The 22061-nt window shown below is 37.2% G+C and overlaps 1 protein-coding gene across 1 annotated transcript in view; it reads left to right on the forward strand.

The window, feature by feature from the left end:
* Window positions 1–22061, forward strand: part of KIF13B (kinesin family member 13B) — a 200812-nt gene that overhangs the window by 65892 nt on the left and 112859 nt on the right. Inside the window, exons 4-10 of the mRNA XM_038573684.1 lie at window positions 3150–3210; window positions 5082–5174; window positions 6513–6693; window positions 10247–10334; window positions 12707–12841; window positions 14991–15103; window positions 16482–16593. Of these exons, the coding sequence (XP_038429612.1) occupies window positions 3150–3210; window positions 5082–5174; window positions 6513–6693; window positions 10247–10334; window positions 12707–12841; window positions 14991–15103; window positions 16482–16593 (783 nt within the window). The remainder of the gene's footprint in view (window positions 1–3149; window positions 3211–5081; window positions 5175–6512; window positions 6694–10246; window positions 10335–12706; window positions 12842–14990; window positions 15104–16481; window positions 16594–22061) is intronic.

Genomic DNA, 22061 nt, shown 5'->3' on the forward strand with positions numbered 1-22061 from the left:
GGCGATATTATTTCTCCCTCTGCCCCTGCTCATGTGCTGTCTCTTACTCACTCTGTCCCTCAAATAAATGAAAAAAATCTTAAAAAAAAAAAAAAAAAACAGAACAGAAGAAACTTAATTTGAACTTTACATTTTATTTATTCTAACCATGCAGTAATGATTCTCACTATGGCTGACAAATTTTAGCTTGAAAAGTAGCCCCTACCAGGAATTGTGATCCACAGTCCTTTGGGACCACCTTCCATCTTCCTTTTTCTTTTCGTCCTAACCCTGTTGGAGTATTGCTAACACAGTGAGCCACCACTCTTGACAGCTACGTATTTCGCTTTGGAATCCTGTGGAGGATTAGTAATGGACAACATAGTGCTTTAGCCTGTGATAGCTTCTGGGCTCCAGGGCTCCTGCCCCTTCCTACATCTTGTCAACCATTGGCCTTCTCCTTGCCTCTTAGGCCTAGCTTTCTCATCACTGCCCCCTTCCAGGGAACAAATGCCTTCCTTGCCTGCTGCTTTGTGCACAGATATGAATGTTTTGACCATTTCCTGCCTTGAAGGCCTTTTTAACCAGTCATCCTGGGGGTTCCCCCCTGCCCGCCCCCTGCAGTCTTCATGTTGCTCATTTAGTTGTTCTCTGTGTGCCTTCCAGAACAGGTCTTACCTTTGCAGCCATCTTTTTCTGCAGTGTTTTGGCCTGTGGTATCCATGTGGCCCCTACTCCACCCATCCTACCCCCCCCTCCTTAGTCTCATTGTAACTATTTTTCAGGGAGTCTCAATTTCTTATCTAGATACAAGCAAGCAATCTAGCTTTCAAAAACTTAATTCTCCTTTCCTTTTTTCTTTCCACCTTTGGCCCTTTGCCTTCCTGTATTCTTCCATCATTTTGAGTTAATTTCAGGCAGGAGATGGATATAAGTATGCGTACTTAATTTACCACCTTAATCCAATTTCCTTTCTTTAAAAAATTAACTTTTAGACTTTTGGTCCAGGTAACATTGTGAGTTCAGACAGGTGCAATATCCTGCCAACTTCAAACTCACGGCAGCAACAGAGAAAATATTTTAAAATATTAAACTCATGTCATCATATTAAAAAACAACATAATGTAACTTCCGGGACCAGCAGCAAGCTGGGGCTGAAGCAGCATATTTACTGGGCCTTGGGATCAGAGGCCGATTCTCAGAAGTGATAGAAGTTCACCTCTTGCAGATTAGAGGGGGCCTGATGTATCAGGGAGGACCGGGGAACTCACCATGTGAAAACTGATTTGAGTGAGGCTCCAACATGAATGAAGGCTAAAGGAAAGGGTTTTGGCCAGCAACATTGAGCTGTCTGTGTAAATTGCAGGGCGTGGAGACATTGGACTTTGGGAAGACCAAAATCTGGGCTTCAGTAGCTGGGAGTGGCAGTGTGACTAGTCATGTAAAGATGGCCAGAAGGAGAGGAAAAAAACAAGCAACCACGTAACCATGAAACAAACTCCCAATTCAGATGCACTTGCAAACTAACATATAAAGGCCCAAGAGGAAAACTGTCATCAGGAAGTAAGGCAACAGCAAATTGAACACCAATAAAAAATAAATTTATTAAAAAAAAAATGGAAGTAAGGCAACAGTGCCTGGCTGGCTCAGTCGGTTAAGTGTCTGCCTTCAGCTCAGGTCATGATCTTAGGGTCCTGGGATTAAGCCCTGTATTGGGCTCCCTGCTCAGTGGGGAGTCTGCTTCTCCCTCTCCCTCTGATCCTCATCCCTGCTTGTGCTCTCTCTCTCTCTGTCTCAAGTAAATAAATAAAATCTTAAAAAAAAAAAAAAGAGGTAACAGACTCCAAAAATTATAGAGTTTGAACTACAAACTGAAATGATTTTAAAAACAGTTACACTTGGGGCACCTGAGTAGCTCAGTTGGTTAAGCATCTGACTTCGGCTTAGGTCATGATCTCAGGGTCCTGGAATCAAGCACTGCCTTGGGCTCCACAGTCATTGGGAAATCTGCTTACCCCTCCCTGCCCTTCCCCCCACTTGTGCTCATTCTCGCTCTCAAATTAAAAAAAAAAATCTTTAAAAACAATTACCCTTAAAATCCTTAGAGACTTGATTATAAAATATGAAATAAAAAAAAAAGAAAATTCAACGAAAAAGCCTAAAGGATTTTTAAAAATCCCACAAAAAACCACCACCAAAAATGCATATTTTGGAAAGTAGTAAATGTAAAAGATCCAAACAGAGAGGATCTGTGATGTTCCACCAGGTGGCATTAACCACCATCCAGATTCCAAGGTGTAGTCTTAGTACTTTTTATCTATACAGATTTTGGTTCAAACATGGGATCATGGTCCAGACTTTCATTACTTCCACATTAATACATGAACATTTTCTTTCTTTTTTATTTTTCATTTTATTATTTTTTTATTGTTTTTAATACATTTATTTTTTATTGGTGTTCAATTTGCCAACATACAGAATAACATCCAGTGCTCATCCTGTCAAGTGCCCACCTCAGTGCCCGCCACCCAGTCACTCCCACCCCCCGCCCACCTCCCCTTCCACCACCCCTAGTTCGTTTCCCAGAGTTAGGAGTCTTTCATGTTCTGTCTCCCTTACATGAACATTTTCTTATCAGTGTTCTGTAGTTTTGAGACTATGCAATATTGCACATGAGTGTTATGATTTTTTTGAATCTGCTGTTTTATAACTACTTTCAACATGCTGTAGTAATCTTTACATTTCATTCTTTTAAAAATATCTTTATTTTCTCTAAGAAAAGTAAAAATGAGAATACATCAAAACATAAAGAAGACAAAGACCACTAATCTTATGCAGAAATAAACTTTATATGTGTAACTGTGTGTGCATATATATGTATATATGATAGTCATCATATTATAAATATTGTTTTGTAACTTCTCCTTTTTTCACTTAACATTGTGAAGGATTTTCCATGTGAAATAAAGGTCTATATCATTTATAGGATGTTTAATTGCTCATCGTAAAACTGTACCATAAATAATTTAACTAACTTCATTTTTTAAAGCAGGAAGGTACTTTTATTTCACTACTATGAGCAGTATTATCTGTGTTGTAACACTGTTATAACATTATAAGTATGTTAAGGTTTTGTACTTAGTATATACTATATGTTTATTTTTCAACAGGTGTTTGCATATGATCACTGTTTCTGGTCTATGGATGAATCAGTCAGAGAAAAGTATGCAGGTAAGTACAGCATCCAGTTAACTACTATAGGAAAGGTGTTTTAATTTTTTTCCCATAAGTATTACAGCATTATTTTGTGTAACTTTAAAAACTATATAGAGAATTTCTTCCCATCTTTCCTGTTTTTACGTTGATCGGGAAATAGGAGATTGACAATGTGCTGTTCATGTTATAAGACAGTAAAGGTAGATGAATAGGGTACACAGTTGAGATTATCACACACATTCCCAGACTTTACATGGTACTTGCAGCACAAAGTAGCTGTTCAGACTCCTTTAGATGTCTGTGATGTGGTCTAGAGAGCTTGGTACAGGAGAGTTGAGCAAGGAAAAAGGAAACCTGTAGTTTAGTCTAGGCTTTGCTTCTGCCTGCTGCTGTGACTAAGCAAATCACTTAAGTTTTCAGTGTTCCATTTCTCTCTTTAATAGAGAGATTTTCTGGGGATCCCTGGGTGGCTCAGCAGTTAAGTGCCTGCCTTTGGCCCAGGGTGTGATCCTTGATCCTGGAGTTCTGGGATCGAGTCCCACATCAGGCTCCCTGCATGGAGCCTGCTTCTCCCTCTGCCTGTGTCTCTGCCTCTCTCTCTCTGTCTCTCATGAATAAATAAGTAAAATCTTTTTTTTTTTTTTAAAGAGATTTTCTAAATTTACTTGGAATTCTGTTAATTCTCTTAAGCTCCTCAACAATGACTGTCTCAAGCTCCTTTACACCACAAATTTAAGACTGCAGGGACAGCCTTTTATTTTACTTTATTTGTAACTGCTTATGATACCTGTTTCTAAGCAGTATCTTTTAAATATTGAGTGTCATATTGTATTGACTTTTGTCATGAGACAAAGTAGTACTACAGCTGGTTCAAAAAGTTAAAGTTAATTTGCTCTAGCTGGCCCAATGGATTGCTTACAGATTGCTTCTGTATGGGAAGTAAGATGATGATACACTAATCTGGGAAATTAACTAGGAAGTGGGGCATAATGGAATGCTATTTATAGAATTCAAAGTATAACAGACATAGCAACATCCAGTTCTTTCATATTATAATAAAGACTCAAAGAGAGATTGAATGATTTTGTTTTGATTATTGGCATATGTAATTTAGCCTGTGGAGGAGAAGTTGAACCTTTCATTTCATTTTTGTCCATGAATGAAAGCTAGAAGAAATTTTCAGGATATTTTTCCCTGCTCTAGCTAGTATGTATTGTAGGCCCTATAATTAAAAATTGTCATTGAGGAAAAGGAGAGGAGATTGGATGTATGATTATGTTGAATTCTAGTACCCAGTGAATAAATCATTAGCTGGTGGTATGTAGTTGAATTCAGATCCATGGAGGTCCCTAGTATAAATTTTGGATATTTATAACCATTGTTTATAAAATTAGCAGTTCATTAGCTTTTTGCATTGCAGATGATTTTTGGCCAGTGTTTATTAATTCAAGTTCATATATCAGGAACTTTTTACTCTTTTCCTATCATGTGCTAGCTAGAAAATACTCAAAAGCCATAAACTTTTGGAAGCATTCATTGAGTCTAAAAATCTTGTGTGGAGATACAGTTTGAAAAAGTGCATTTTGGGGGGATCCCGGGTGGCTCAGTGGTTTAGCGCTGTCTTCAGCCCAGGGCCTGATCCTGGAGTCCCAGGATCGAGTCCCACGTCCGGCTCCCTGCATGGAGCCTGCTTCTCCCTCCCTCTGCCTGTGTCTCTGCCTCTCTGTCTCTCTCTGTCTCTTGTGAATAAATAAATAAAATCTTAAAAGAAAAAAAAAAAAGAAACAGTGCATTTGTGAGGCAGTTGTTTTTGGTTTTCAAAAGATTGTTCATATGTAGTTTTGGCTTAAGGTATCCTTTCGTATTTTTTTTTCTCTCTTTTTCAGGTCAAGATGATGTTTTCAAGTGCCTTGGGGAGAATATCCTTCAGAATGCTTTTGATGGTTACAATGCATGTATTTTTGCCTACGGACAGACTGGTAATGTTAAATATTATACATACATATTTAAGCTTTAAAGATCATAACAGAGAAAGTTAACAAAGAGAATACATATTGTTAGCATCTTATCAGTTAAAATTGATAAGGAGCATTTGACTTCTGTACCTCTGTGGTTACCAAGAAAGAAAATCTATTTAAAGTGAAGGAGTCGGGGATCCCTGGGTGGCACAGTGGTTTAGCGCCTGCCTTTGGCCCAGGGCGCAATCCTGGAAACCCGGGATCGAATCCCACGTCGGGCTCCCGGTGCATGGAGCCTGCTTCTCCCTCTGCCTGTGTCTCTGCCTCTCTCTCTCTCTCTCTCTCTCTCTCTCTGTGTGTGTGACTATCATAAATAAATAAAAATTTAAAAAAAAAATAAAGTGAAGGAGTCATTTTTATAAAAGTATATTGTATATAGTTTGTCCAGTTGAAAACTATTTTTTATGGAAGAATGCTTCTGATATTTTTAAGAGGCAGTATGTGGTATGATTAAAAGAGCATGGATTCTGAGCCAGGGTACAGGATAGCCCATCTCCAGCCCAGCTCCTTTAGTTTCCTTTTCTGTAAACTGTTGGTAAGTATAGGCCTTCCCTATAGGGTTGTCACAATGAGTTTATCATTGAAAACTTCTAGAAACAGCCTGGTCCTTAAAAAGTGCTGTTTTAGTTTTAGTTACTATGACATTGATAGAGTGTCAAGTGATAAAAGCAGCAATTTGTATGATTAAAAATACATTTATAAAAGCATTGCTTCTAAAGAAGGAAAAAGAGTTAGACTTAAGTTAGGACTATGTGTGATTTAGTATTTTCCTTTCTACTTTCCTATGTTCTCTGAATTTTCTTTAATGAATATGTATTTTTGGTACAATGGAGAAAATAATATTATAGTGGAAAAAGAAGATTATTCTTTGGTTTCTACACTGTTGCCAAAGGGTAGCAAGTTAATTTGCTCTGGGGCCTATAGGGATAATGTGTATTTTTTGTGCTATGATTAGTGGCTAGGAGCAGTCAGAGTAGTATTCATCATATGGATCTCCCTAGTTAATTTTAGAAAGCTACTCAGACCTCATTGTTTTTCAGTTATTTTAGGTTTTTTTTTTTTTTTAAGTATAAAGATGGTTAAAGAAAATTTTAATTTTCTTCCTAAAAGATGTTTACTTCAGATTTTACATGTGTAGTAGGAAAGTTGCTATATTTATTAGTTTTGTCATTTTATTTGGGTATATTTCTTATTTTGGGCATTTTGCTAAGTGCTAGTAATTTATTATGAGCAATGGAAAGAGGGTTATGTATTTAAACTTCTCAGAGACAGTAATAACTGTGATTTCCACTTTTTTAGGATCTGGAAAATCTTATACCATGATGGGCACAGCTGACCAACCTGGATTAATTCCAAGACTTTGTAGTGGACTTTTTGAACGAACTCAGAAAGAGGAAAATGAAGAGCAGAGTTTTAAAGTAGAAGTGTCCTATATGGAAATTTATAATGAAAAAGTTAGAGATCTTCTTGATCCCAAAGGGTAAAGGACTTTGAAACTCTAATGTTACAGTGTTGTGGATTAATACAGACTTATAAATTGGTTCAAGTGAAATTTTTTATATTGAACTCTGGTAGAGTTATTTATCTAGTTACTGTCTCTGTGCTTTTATCTGTTTATCTAGTTATTGTCCTTGTGACTTTGTTTTTAGTCACATTGAGCAGCTTCCTGCAGCCAGTTCTGGCTTTTGCATTTAAGGCTGAGTTGGGGCAGGGAAGTGTTGTCACATGCATATATTTGCCTCATACTGCCTTCCTCAGATATATCCAGAATCACAAACAAAAAATTATGCAATGAAAAATAAGTTACTTAGTATCAGACTGGTATTCTTAATCAAGTAAGGCTTTCTTCTTCTTTTTTTAAAAAAGACCAAGAAATTTCAGGTGGAATTGGCTGTTTTTTCTTTGCAGGCTATGAAGTAAGGGAGAGGCATAATCAGAGATTTGAAACCTGGACTTCATGATAGTTAATTTAAAAAATTCCCAGAGAGAAAGTGTGTCTCCTTTTATGGCATAGACTTTGAAAGAGAAGTGGTTCAAAAGTATTAGAAAGCCTTAGAAAATGCTATTCTCACTCTGCAGTCATAACTGAACCTAATGAGGAAGATAAGACGTATCTGAGGAAATCTGTCCATTGCACAGAGTTTTCTGAGTCATATTTTAAGGAAGTACAACTATGATGAGAGAGAAACTGATAATAACCACAGCCTGTGGCTTATGGATGTAAGAATGGTGTTTGTAAGGTCAAAGAGCCAAGTGAGCTGAGGTTTTACAGGAAGTACAGAGTTACTTACAGGGGACATTTAATTATATTTAGATGAAGAAGACAATCAAAGAAAGGTGGTCTTAGAAGCAGGGCGTTGTAGTGATGCTCAATCAAGAGAAAACATGTTAACCCCTCACTGATATCTGTTTTCTTTGACAAAGATGATGATCTTCAGGCCTTTCACAGTGACATTCAGTTAGCACTTGAATGTTCCTTTGTAAAACTTAACATCTGTTGAATGATCATCATTATGTGCCAGGCAATATGCAGGTTGTAGAGGAAGATCTCATAGCATGGACAGAATGAAAGTTTTGGAAACAAATAATCATAATACAATGTAATAATGCTTTTAAATTGTGGAAGAGCCTTATACAAAATAGTTGAGAGCAAAGATGGAATGGGGAGAAGGGAAGATTCCACAGAAGGTGCTTAATGATTTTTTGTGCTGAGTAGGAGTCTGTCCACTAAGAAGTTAGGTGAGAACCAGGCATAGAGGACAGATTGTGCTAAAGCATGGTGTAAGAAATCACTTGCTTGGAGAGTGACCTCACTGTCCAGTGTGGCTGGAGGGCACCAAGCAGGAAAGTCAAATCAGAGAACAAAAGGAGGCCAGAGGTGGGAAGGTCACAGCCTAGGTACCCACATCTTGCTGAATATTCTGTCCTTGTACTTTTCTTGACTCTGCCATGAATACTTGTCCTTGCACCTTCACCTCTGTGAAGAGTATCTCTCTCTCTTTCTTTCTTCTTTCTTTTTCTTCCTTTCTTTCTTTCTTTCTTTCTTTCTTTCTTTCTTTCTTTCTTTCTTTCTTTCTTTCTTTCTTTCTTCTTTCTTCTTTCTTTCTTTCTTTCTAGATTTTATTTATTTGAGAGAGAGAAAAAAGTGAACGAGAGAGAGAGAGAGAGAGGGAGAGAGCACAAGCCTGGGGAGAAGGGGTAGAAGGAGAGGGAGAAGCAGTTCCCCACTGAGTAGGATGCCCAACTTGAGACTCCATCTCAGGATCCTGAGATCATGACCTGAGCCAAAGGTACACACTCAACTGACTAAGCCACCCAGGAACCCCAAGCTTCACTTTCTTTGAGATCCCAGGCCTACTCTTGCCAGAAATTCTTAGCTGACTTCGTTCCTGTGTTTTGTATTCCATAGGACTTGTGTGGAATTGCTTGAATTTTGTCTATAACTTGCCCAGAGCCTTTAGTAATTTCTTGTTATGCTTGTCTTGTGTATAGCTAGTAATTAACAGCATGGGATTGGGGTTCACGTAGCTCTGCGTCCAGGTCCTCTAATTGTTATCTATGGAGCAAGTTCCTTATACTTTCTAGGCCTCATTTATACCAAGGATGATAATATTACATAATACCACAATGGGCTGTTGTGGAGATAGGCTGGGATGATACACCTGAGGTCTTAGAACATTTACTCAATAAGTGCTAGCTGCCACTGTTGTCTCCTCCATGAGAGTTTCTTGAGGATTTTTGCAGTGTTTCTAAAGTGTCAAAGTGAATGGATTAAAAACTAAAGGTGATCCCTTTTTCAGTGAAAGACTATTTGAGAGAACTTAGTTGTTTTTTTAAGACTTCTTTACGTATGTCAGAGAGAGAGTGCAAGTGAGAGAGGACGTGTGTACAAGTGGGGCAGAGGAAAAAAAAATTAAAAAAAAAAGTGGGGTAGAGGGAGAAGGAGAGAAAGAGAAGTTAATTTTTTAAATTAAATACAGATTTTATGAATTCCATATCCACTGTAAATAATGATGTAATTATGTTGTTTTATCCAGAAGATAATACAATATACGTTATCTTTAATAGAAAAGGAAAAATTAAAGGCTAAAGTTATAATACGGCATATCCTGAGATGAGACTTAAATCAAATATTTGTTCCATATTTACTTCATGTACAGTTTTATAGTAGTAAATGAAGTTTTTGGTGGCTGATCCTAGAGTACTAGAGGATTCTAGATCATTAGAAAATAAGCTCATAAAATAAGAATCACTCTCACTATCAACAAATATTCTTTTTTTATTGTAATGTTATATTTTTACAGAGCTTTTTTGAGATAGAATGTATATTCCATGCAATCATCGATGAATTTTCTTAATGTTTTTTGGTTGATATAATTAAGCATACTGTATATTCTAGGCTTTTGACAGATGCTCCTTGCTGGGTTTATTAGTTCTTTGTTTCTAAGCGGTATTTGTTTTTTAACCACAAATAAGTACTTAACTCTATTGAATCCTTTTCACTGCATTTATTGAAATGATTATGTGCCCCCTCCCCCCCATTTAGTCTATTAGTATAGTATGGTAAAGGGCATGAATCTTTTTCCAATGTTAAAACAACCCAGTAGCCCTGGGATCAGCCTAATGTTATATTTTTAAATCATTATTAAATTCAGTCTGTCTTTATTTGTGATTGAAATTGGTCTGGGTTTTCTTTCTTGCACAGTTAACATTTCTTGAGTTTCTCTGTTCTTTGTACCACATTCTGTGAAATGACAAGTAGATTGATTGTATTTATTTGACTCTGCATTCTTTGTGGTAGTAAATAGACATCCCACAGTGTACCCTTTTGAGTGATGTGATATTTTATCACATTATGAAGTTTTTCTTACCAGTCAAGATTTTAAATTTTGGTTTATATTCTTCTTAGATCAAGTTAATTGGTTCTTTTTACTTGGGATCTTTGTTGAGTTCACTACATATTTTTATGGAGCACGATTGAGTCCTTTTAAAAACAGGTTATTGTTTTAAAATTCTTTCTTTTTAATGAGCAGAAGTCGTCAAACGTTAAAAGTCAGAGAGCACAATGTTTTGGGACCCTATGTCGATGGACTCTCTAAATTGGCTGTCACAAGCTACAAGGTAATAACATCCTTTATGTAAACTGTTTACATTCACTATAGCAAATTATTTCTTGTTTAATTTGTGATGATTATTTTTCTTGAAATTAAAAAATATTACAGTAGCATTACTTAATGAGCTACTTTATACAAAAGTCTTAAAAAACTATATACGGCTATTATGACAGTTTAATTTTGAGAAAAGGTGTACACATTTGGAAAACATACCTATTCATCTATTGTGAAATGCACATTTTTTCATATTTTATGAGCTCTAAAATTGTGATATTCCTTATAATTGCATCTTAAAATTATAAATGGCAGCATTTTTTGTCCCTAGAAGTGCATAAAACAATGAAGTTGTTTATTATTTCGTTGATATAATGAAATAAAATATATGAATTGGGTAGTTGGAATTCCAAGTCTGCTAACTTGAGAGGATCACTCATCGGCCTTTTATTCTCTTCATTTCCAAACTTACAGTTCTGCTTTGTGTGGATCCATCAGGCTTTGCGTGTTGGGGAAGTGGGGGTGGAATGAGATGCTGTGATGTAATATACATTGAATTAAGACTCAGAGAATGTTGATCTGGTGACACTTAATCCTCTTGTGTGACTCTTGTATGACTCTGGATCATCTATCTCACTAAGCCTCTTTGTCCCAAAATTTTAAAATGGAAATTAGTTTTATAGTCTTGACCATGTTAACAGGTACGTCCATTTGTATTTTGTTCATTTATCATTTGTATCATTTGGTCAATGATACTTCATTTAGTAATAAACATTTGTTACTTTGTTTGGTAAACATCTGTTGAACACCTGTCATGTGCCAGACATTGTGTTAGGTGCTGAGAACATAAAAAGTGAATGAGATGGTCCATCTCCTCAAGATGCTTATAGATGTTATGCTGTTTAAACATTATTCTTTTTCATTGATACAGCAAAATAGAAGATTATGATTTTTTAAAAAAATTTATTTATTCATGAGAGACACAAGGAGAGAGAGAGGCAGAGACACAGGCAAAGGGAGAAGCAGGCTCCATGCAGGGAGTCTGATGTGGGACTCGATCCCAGGTCTCCAGGATCAGGCCCTGGGCTGAAGGTGGTGCTAAACTGCTGAGCCACCCGGGCTGCCCTAGAAAATTATGATTTTTAAAGTTTTTCATATATGAGTCAGGGTTGTGTTGGCTGCAAATAATAGGAAAATATGAAAAAAATAATAGAATCTAAGTTCTTTGCAACATGAATTATTATATATTTTGTTCATTATTCTCAGTATTCAAAATGTACCTGGCATGGTAATAGGTGACTTTAGTATATATTTAAGTGAACAAATGAGTGAATGAAAGAATGAATGGTGAGAGGGCTGATACAGTGACTCCAAAGATACTGTTGGGGACCTAGATTCCTTCCAGCTCTCTACATAGAGCCAGCTCTGTGGTAAAGCCCTTGTTCTCATAGGTGAGGATCTTAGCGCTTAGAACCAAGGTGTGAGAGCATAACTATTCCCTTTAAGAAGTCCCAGTTTCACTAAAACTTAGTCCTATGGCCAGACTGAGTTGCAAAGGCATCTGGGAAATGTAATCTAGTTCCATGGCAGGGTGCTCAGCTCTGGGTTCTTTTACTAGAAAGAAAATGAGACAGGGTAAGAGGAGGCAACTAGTCTACTCTTTCATACATACCATCTTTCTAGTTTCTCATTAAAATCCTTCTAAGGTAGATTATATTATAGCTCTGTATTGTTATTTTTGAAACTAAAATTCAATTTGGTTAAGTAACTATTTTTAGAGCTTATAACATTAAAAAAAAATGAAGATCCCATCTCATGATCTTTCAGGTGCATCATGCTATCTCTTTTTTACCAGTAATGGCCACGAAGTAGTAAATCTGTGTAGAAAATTAGTTTCTTGATATTCTGTTTTCAGAAACAGATCTGGTATAATACATACCAACGTGGTGACACAGTGCTATGCTTGCACGAAGGGGTTACAGTTACTTTTGTTTATTGTTTATTCGTATAATCTAATTTAACAGTTGTCGTCTATTGTCATTAAAGAAAATAAATATTTTGAAATTTTTATATTAGATAATGGTTGGCATGCTGTATTTGTCCATCTTATGGGTCAAATGTGGCTTCTAAACCTTCTAATTCTCTCTGATTCTGCTACTTTATTTGGCACCTACAGAAAATAAATGTGTTTTGAGTTTTCAGAGACAGTATTGGCTATCATATTCTGTGGGGCTTAATGTTCATTGAAAAACAAAGTGTAAATTTGTAAACTCCAAATGTGGTTGACTGAGTAGTGAAGCTTGTAATGCATTTGATAGGATAGCAGGGTTTTGATATTTATTTGACAGATAAAGAGATGTGTGTCTGTGACTTGTTTCTACTTAGGATATTGAGTCTTTGATGTCTGAGGGTAACAAGTCTCGTACAGTTGCTGCCACCAACATGAATGAGGAGAGCAGTCGATCCCATGCGGTCTTCAAAATCACCCTTACACATACTTTATACGATGTGAAGTCTGGGGTAGGTATTCACTTGCTTGACCTTTTCTTTTTTTTTAATATTTCTAAAGTGGATCATGATTTATCATATTCCATTCCTTTCAAGTGTTAGATGACTTAAAGTCCTAGCCAGACTGGTTATCAGTTAGGACTCAGCAAGACACAGAAGCCACTGTAGGTTAAGAGAGGGGGATTTAATGGAGGGATTGGGTGATTACAGAGTTGTTAGAATACCTGAGGACGAATGGATTCTAGGCTGAATCTCTAGGAATAACAATGTAGATTTCATCCAAGAATGGTACTACCTCTGAGGCCACCACTAGAGCTGTGAGTTCCAGGTCTGCCTAATAGCTGTGGTCAAGGACATAAGAGTCAGTAAAGCTGCCTCTTAGTGACCTGGAAGCTGGAGAATGTAAGCTGAGACATTTGTAGAAAACCCCATATTTTCATGATCCTGCTCTCCAGCAGAAAAAAGCCAAGATAGGCCAAAGGGATGACCTCTACCTTGTTTCTGCTTTCCAAATCTGAAGCAAGTATATCTGCTTGACAGAACCCAAGTCACATCCTGAACTCTGGCTGCAAGGGAGTCTGAGAAATATAGTTTTCAGTTCCACCCTGTCCAACTAAAGGAAGGTGAAACAGAAGTTAAACATGCTGATGGTTCACAGTCTTTGCCACAGCATTTTTTGAGCTTTAAACTTGGATGGCTAGCTGTATAAGTTAATGTTAACTCTAGCTGATTTAGTAGAGATTCTTTTTAAATGTTACCTTCTGCTAAATAGTTAAGTATTAGAAGGAACAAACTATACTGGGGAAATTGTATTATAAAATTAGTAGATTTGTAGAATGATTTTTTTGAGTATTTGGTTTTGAAAATTATGAAGAGTAAACAGAGCCAGAGATGTATATGCTCCTACCGCACTGAAAACCTCTCTTGTTTTTTTCCTACTTTTTATGTGAATATTTGCGTATTTTATTATGACGCCTACCCCCCAGCAAATTGGTTTCAAATACCAGAAGCTAAAATAATCATGCTGGCAAAATGCTATATTTTGGCAAGATTTTCATTTGCTGAAAGCATAGTTTTCTTTTTTTACCATCCCAGCAAGACTAGTGCAACAACAAAAAGTTCTTTGTTTTCTATTTCCTTTTCAGCATAGAACAAAAAACATACTGATTTTTTTAACCAAAAATACTTTTGAGTTGGGAAGCTGAATATCCTTTTGTTAGCAACATGTTTATTTATGGAAGTAAATATAAATATATATATTAAAAGTTTTAAGAAATGATCCAGTCTATAGATTTGGGCATTGCTTTCTCACATTTCTTGTATTGTTGCTGAAGTATAAAATATGTTATGTGTGTGATTACATTACAGAATACTTTTGATAAAAGGAAATAATCAGTATATATGTGTATATATAATAACTAGAAAAATATGTAAATTTAATACCTGAAACTATGAAATAAGGGAATTACTATATATAAATAATATGAAAAATGTAAGAAAAGGTTGAGTTTTTAAGAGGTCATATTTGTAAAATATTAATTTTTTTCTACCAATAAGAATTGCAAATATTTTCTCTTAGGGTTATTGGTAAATATTTTGAAATTTGAAGCAGTCTTATATTAAAATTTATATTTTGTAAGTGCTTTTATATAATTCTCCATGAAAATTTTACTGGGTTCCCTTCAAAATGTCCCATTTTGAAGGGCGCTATTTTTCTGGGATAACTTTCACTCTTACCTGGATTAGTAGAGTTGTGTATAATTTGGGATGTATCTACCACTAGACCATATAGTTTTCTTATACTGCTTTTTTTTTTTTAAAGATTTACTTATTTTGGAGAGAGAGTGCTCGCATGTGCGAACAGGGATGGGGCAGAGAGAGAGGGAAACAAGCAGACTCCCCACTGAGTGTGGGCCTGACTCAGGGCTCGATCCCAGGACCCCAAGATAATGACCTGAGCCAAAACCAGGAGTTGGCTGCCTTCATCAACTGAGCCACCCAAGCGCCCCTTCTTAGACTGTTTTATAGCAGAATGAACTAGTTTTGAAATAACAGTAAATAATGTTTTAATTAAGGATTAGACAATAAGCTTATTCAGTAGAGATGTAGGACTTACTATATTCTTTAACTGTTGATTTGTACTTGTTGATTTACTTTGCAGACATCTGGAGAGAAAGTGGGCAAACTGAGCTTGGTTGATTTAGCAGGCAGTGAGCGAGCAACAAAGACTGGAGCTGCGGGGGACAGGTTGAAGGAGGGTAGCAACATTAACAAGTAAGTTTTCCAGAAGCTTGCTTTTATTACTTTATGGATTTAAGAGCCAACTGGGGGAACTTCTGTGGTTATTAAAAGAATAAGATTCTGGAATGATTGAGGCTATAATGAAAAAACAATTGAGAATTTTTTCCATATATATATATATATTTTATTATTATTATTATTATTTTTAATTTATGATAGGCACACAGTGAGAGAGAGAGAGGCAGAGACACAGGCAGAGGGAGAAGCAGGCTCCATGCACCGGGAGCCTGATGTGGGATTCGATCCCAGGTCTCCAGGATCGCGCCCTGGGCCAAAGGCAGGCGCCAAACCTCTGCGCCACCCAGGGATCCCTATTTTATTATTTTTAATGGACCAGAGCATGTTTTGTTTTTTTGAGATGCCTGATGGGACTAAGGAGCACAGTCAAGTCAGAGGTTTCTCAGTGGCAGCTCTATTGAGATCTGGGGCTAGGTAATTCCTTGTCCCAGGGGCTGTTGTTGTATACTGTAGGATGTTTAGTTGGATCCCTGGCCTTACCCACTAGATGGCGGTAGTACCTGCCCACCCCCAGTTGTGACTATGGAAACCTCTCTGGGGGCCTTGCCAGCTGCTCCAATTGAGAACCACTGGTCTAAACTATGGAAAACAACCAAGGTAATTGTCTATCACAGTCCAAATGTTGATCTCAACCTGGGTGTCACTGTCAAACCAACATCAATTTGTGTCCTAGCCACATTGGGCTTTCCCTTGTATGACTGTTGTGGTGCTTATTTACACCAAGAAGCTAGCGTTTTAGAAGGTAGTGTTTTGTGTACCAATTTCTTCATATAGTTACATTTTCTATCTCAAAGCTAAATTATTAGCTCCTTGTGGGCAGAAATCCAAAAAGACACATAACCAGAGTAACCAACTGGAGATCATAAATTATCATCCAGACGCTATGCTATTATTATTGAGTGGTGATATGCATATATGTATGATATTATGTATGATACATGTATAGATATATATGATATATATAGATACCTCACACACACACATATATGCAAATGTTTTTGCCTTGTACTAAGTTTTAATTAATTGTATTATGTTTGTGGCTTCTCTTAAAGATATGTGATGTTTGTGTCTTTATCTTAACCTAAAGGTTTACAGCTCATGTTGCTGTTTACAAAAATGGAAAAAAGTAATTGAGCTAAGCAGTTTTACTGCTTGCAGTAGCATTTGAAGGATATCAGCTTTTAGAGCTTACGTGTTTTTAAGCTGAGCAGTAAAATGCTGACAACAGTGCTGTTTTCATGCACGTACATCTCAGTGTTCAGTTTTTGTGTGAAAATGTGACATTTGATATACTCAGTTTTTTATGATTATTCCGGTTTGTTGCACCATGCAGGTCCCTCACAACCCTCGGTCTGGTTATCTCAGCCCTAGCAGATCAGAGTGCTGGCAAAAACAAGAATAAATTTGTTCCATATCGTGACTCAGTTCTCACTTGGCTGCTCAAAGTAAGCTCTCCACCCCCACCCTTTCTGGCACACTCTTGGTGGTTGGTAGAAAGGAAGAGAAGAGTAGATTTTTAATCCCTCCTGATTATCATTTCTTCTACCAATGTTCAAATTTAAAATCATCAGTCTCTCATAGGATAATCATAGGTTTAATAGATGAAGCATCTGATTCACCATAACCTGGAAGCAACAGGATTTGGGCACACGGAACCACACAGGTGCCTTTGAGATTTTGGGGTAGAAGAAGGACCTTGTGCCAATCTGATAGCTGAGTGAGTCATAGGAAAGGATTTCCACTGTCTTACAGACTCAGCTGGACTACTCTTTCTCACAGACTCCTTTTGTTTGACTGACATTTTAGACCTGTTTTTCTATTTAATGTCAAGGCTACTCATGATCATTTTAATTTACTTTCAGCTTCATAAGTTGTTTAAGGATACAGAGTAAAGCACATAGTCATTCACTTGTTAATTGATTCAATATGTATAGAGAAATACAAATGAGAAAGAACAAAAGCTATGAAGTGTGATGAGGAGAATGTACAGAAATGTCAGACCCTCCTTGCCCTCTGATTGCTCAGGGTCTGGTAAGGGAGATAAGTTGTGTCTTATGTAACACAAAATATTATAACAAGAGTCAGTGATTCCATTAGAGTGATAATAAGAACACGTGATAGGAGTTTGGTGAAGAGAGAAGCTATTTCCAGGTCACTTCCAGTCTTCAAGTTTCCCTTTAGTCCATAGAGGTGGCATGGTGAATTGGATATTGGACTGGGAGCTAGAAGATGGAAAATCCAGTGACAGTTTAACTTTGTATAGAGTTGCCAACCTGTAACAAAATATTTTTCTTAATATTCCTTTTGTTCCTTTTTTTAAAAAAAAGATTTTATTTATTTATTCATGAGAGACAGAGAGAGAGGCAGAAACACAGAGGGAGAAGCAGGCTCCTCACAGGTAGCCCAATGCGGGACTCAATCCTGGAACCCTGGGATCACACCCTGAGCCAAAGACAGACAGACGCTCAACCCCTGAGCCACCCAGGTGTTCCTATTCCTATTTTTTTTAATGTTTTATTTATTTATTTATTTGAGAGAGAGAGAGAGAGAGAGAGAGAGAGAGGCAGAGACACAGGCAAAGGGAGAAGCAGGCTCCATGCAGGGAGCCCGACGTGGGACTCGATCCTGGGTCTCCAGGATCATACCCCAGGCTGTAGGCGGTACTAAACCGCTGCGCCACCAGGGCTGCCCCTTATTTTTTTTTTTTAACGAAGAAATAATTTTATGAGTCCTGGGTAGTTTTGTAATATGTTATTCTGTCATTGATCAAGAATTTATTGTATGCCTGCTACTCACTGTGGTAGGGGTTGAGAATATAAAGATGAGCTAAGCACAGATCGCTTAGTAGAAGACACAACTTCGGTGTTTTTTTAGGGGAGGGGGCTATTTTTAAATTTTAATTCCAGTATCATTAACATACAGTGTTACATTAGCTTCAGGTGTACAATATAGTGATTCAGCAATTCCATATGACACTGTTGCTCATCAAAAATGCCCTCCTTTGTCCCCATCACCTATTTCACCCATCCCCTCACTCATCTTGCCTCTGATGACCATCAGTTTGTTCTCTTTAGTTAAGAGTTGGCTTCTTGATTTGTCTTCCCCTCTCTCCCTTTTTTGGGTCACCTTTGCTTGTTTTGTTTCTTAAATTCCACATATGAGTAAGATCATACGGTGTTTGGTCTGACTAACTTATTTTGCATAGCATTATGCATTCTAGTTCCAGCCATATCTTTGCAGATGGCAATATTTTATTTATTTTTTAAAAAGATTTATTTATTTATTCATGATAGACATAGAGAGAAAGAGAGAGGCAGAGACACAAGCAGAGGGAGAAGCAGGCTCCATGCTGGGAGCCTGATACGGGACTCAATCCCGGGACTCGAGGATCGCGCCCTGGGCCAAAGGCAGGCGCCAAACCACTGAGCCACCCAGGGTTCCCTTTATTTCTTTTTATGACTGAATAATATTCCATTGTGTATATATATCACATCTTCTTTATCCATTAGTCTGTTGATGTACTCTTGGGCTGCCTTTGTGATTTGGCTATTGTAAATAATGCTGTTATAAACATAGGGGGTGCATTTATCACTTTGAATTAGTGTTTTTGTATTTTGGGGTAAATGGCAGCAGTGGGATTCCTAGATTGTAGGATAGTTCTATTTTTAACTTTTTGAGGAACCTTCATACTGTTTTTCAGAGTGTCTATACCAGTTTGTATTCCCACCAACAAACAGTGCAAGAGGATTCCTTTTTCTTCACTTCCTCACCAAACACTTGTTCCTTGTGGTTTTGATTTTAGCCATTCTAACAGGTGTGAGCTAATACCCCATTGTAGTTTTGATTTGTATTTCCCTGATGATGAGTGATGTTGTGCATCTCTTCATGTGTATGTTGGCCTTCTTGTATGTCTTTGGAGAAATGTCTGTTGATGTCGTCTGCCCATTTTTTAGTTGGATTATTTTGGTTTTTTTTTTTTGGTGTTGATTTGCCTAAGTTCTTTATATATTTTGGATGCTAACCTTGTATCACCTAAGTTTTTTGCAAATATCTTCTCCCATTCAGTCGGTTGCTTTCAGTTCATTGATTGTTTCCTTCCCTGTGCAGAAGCTTTTTATTATGATGTAGTCCTAATAGCTTATTTTTGCTTTTATTTCCCTTGCCTCGGGAGACATATCTAGAAAGATGTTGCTGCGGGTAATGTCAGACATTTCTGCCTGTGCTCTCTTCTAGGATTTTTTATGGTTTCAGGTCTCACATTTAGGTCTTTAGTCCATTTAGAATTTATTTTTGTGACTGATCTAAGAAAGTGGTTCAGTTTCATTCTCTTGCATGTAGCTGTCTTCCCAACACCATTTGTTGAAAGAGACTTTCTTTTTCCCACTGCATATTCTTTCCTGCTTTGTCCAAGATAAATTGACCATATAATTGTGGGTTTATTTCTTGGTTTTCTATTCTGTTCCATTGATCTGTGTGTCTGTTTTTGTGCCAGTACCGTAGTGTTTTGATCACTACGGCTTTGTAATATAACTTGAAGTCCAGAATTATGATGTCTCCAGCTTTTGTTTTTCAAAATTGCTTTGGCTATTTGAGGTCTTTTGTGGTTCTACACAAATTTTAGGATTATTTGCTTTAGTTCTATGAAAAATGCTATTGGCTTTTTTTTAAAAGATTTATTTGTTTATTCATGAAAGACAGAGAGAAAGAGGCAGAGACATAGGCAGAGGGAGAAGCAGGCTCTCTGCAGGGAGACCTATGTGGAACTCAATCCCGGATCCTGGGATTATGCCCTGAGCTGAAGGCAGATGCTCAACCACTGAGCCACTCAAGCGTTCTGCTATTGGTATTTTGATAGGGATTGCATGAAATGTGTAGATTTCATGGGTTATATAGACATTTTAACTATATTTGCTCTTCCAAGGTGACACAAAATTTTGACTTAGTCCATGAAATGTTCGTAAAGGAAGTTGAGTTTTCTTTTAGTTTCTACTCTTTCAAAGGGTTACTGGTATTTATTCAGCTTTACTTTCTAAAACCCTGCACACTATTTGAGCATGCTTTATTATGTGAAACTAGCCACAGTAGAAAATTGTAGAGTATTTCCTTTGGCCAAAATGCAAAAAAAAAAAATTTAGAAATTTAAAACAAAAGGATAAACAAAATTTGGTAATTAAAAACCACTTGTAGGTAACTCTTGAATTGAAGGGGTATTACGAAACATTGCACTACCAAGGAAATAATTGTGCTGGTCTTCACATGTCAGGAATTAACCTTGAAATCTCATTTGTTTAATTTCCAGAAGGAATTTCAATAAGATTCTTATTTCTTCCTCAGACTTTCCATCATGAAGTCATGGATCTCCTGATCCTTCATGACTATTCCCTGGATATGCCGGACTTATAAAAGACATAATACTCGTTCTTCTGTTGTTTTAGTGTTACTAAGGCCATTGAAACAATGCAAGGAAATATCTTTTATCAAATTAATTCATATAGTTAAATGGCCTAGGTAATTATTGAGTATCCATTCCATAGGCTGGAGGCCAGGACAATCAAATACCATGCAAAATGTTTCATGTGCATTATCTTATTTACTTCTCTGAAGGCAAATGGTAGTGTTCCCATTTTGCAGATGTGACAGTGGTTACAGAAACAAGATTGGAATCAGGACTGACTTCGCTGCCCATCTTCTCTTGCCTAGGCTATGATTGTACATCTTGCCAAAGGTCACTTTTCATTAGAAGGAGAAGCACTTCACTTTTACCAGATGTTAATAGAAACTTGTGAAAATACTTGAACTGAGGAACAAAACTAAACATTTTAAAAACTCATGTTATCTTCTGTTTAGTAAAGTTGGGTTCTAATTGTAACCTCTGTGTGTTAATTCTTAGGCTAAAAAAAAAAGAAGTTTTCTTCATTTTTGTCATACTTTTTACTGAAAAAACATATGATCTTTCTGAAGTGGGACATTTTCACAAAACTTATTCTGATCTTTAAACAATTTTCCCAAAGTCCTCTTGGAATCCATTGGTATCCAAATCATTCTCCTTTGAAGTGGCTTTTACGTTCCTTTTGCTCTCTACTTCTTTAATTCTAAATTAGTCTGAGCCTCCCTGATCCTTGTTCAGTTTCATATGATTCTAGTATATTCTCCAGCATAAATATCATTGAACTCATAAAATTGCTCATCCTTTATATGGTTTGCAGTTTCGTTAAGAGTTTTTTTTTAAAGATTTTATTTATTTATTCATGAGAATACACAGAGAGGAGAGAGAGAGAGGGGCAGAGACACAGGCAGAGGGAGAAGCAGGCTCCATGCAGGGAGCCTGATGTGGGACTCGATCCCGATCCCGGGACCTCAGGATCAGGCCCTGGGCTGAAGGCAGCGCTAAACCGCTAAACTGCTGAGCCTCCCGGGCTGCCCGCTGAGCCACCCGGGCTGCCGTCATTAAGAGTTTTTGCATTGAAATGTGTGGGAAATATCAGAAAGGGAGACAGAATGTAAAGACTGCTAACTCTGGGAAACGAACTAGGGGTGGTGGAAGGGGAGGAGGGCGGGGGGTGGGAGTGAATGGGTGACGGGCACTGGGGGTTATTCTGTATGTTAGTAAATTGAACACCAATAAAAAATAAATTAAAAAAAAAGAGTTTTTGCATTGTATTTGCATTATAACTGTGTTGTGCTCTTGATATTTACATTTGGGAGTCAGGGAAAATGACTGTCCATGGTGGTTTGGCAGGAGATGGATGTGAGAGCTCTTCTCACTCTCCTCCAGCTCTTCTCTCAGTGGGTTGAGTGGCTACTCATTTGGTAAGTGGTCAGTGGAGAACCATTTCTTATCAAGAGGTCTTTTGCTTCTCTATGTAACCTTCTCAATATAAGCCTCTTAACATTCAAATAATTTCTGGTAATA

Source organism: Canis lupus, chromosome 25, assembly GCF_011100685.1.
Source record: "Canis lupus familiaris isolate Mischka breed German Shepherd chromosome 25, alternate assembly UU_Cfam_GSD_1.0, whole genome shotgun sequence".
Classification (NCBI taxonomy): Eukaryota; Metazoa; Chordata; class Mammalia; order Carnivora; family Canidae; genus Canis; species Canis lupus.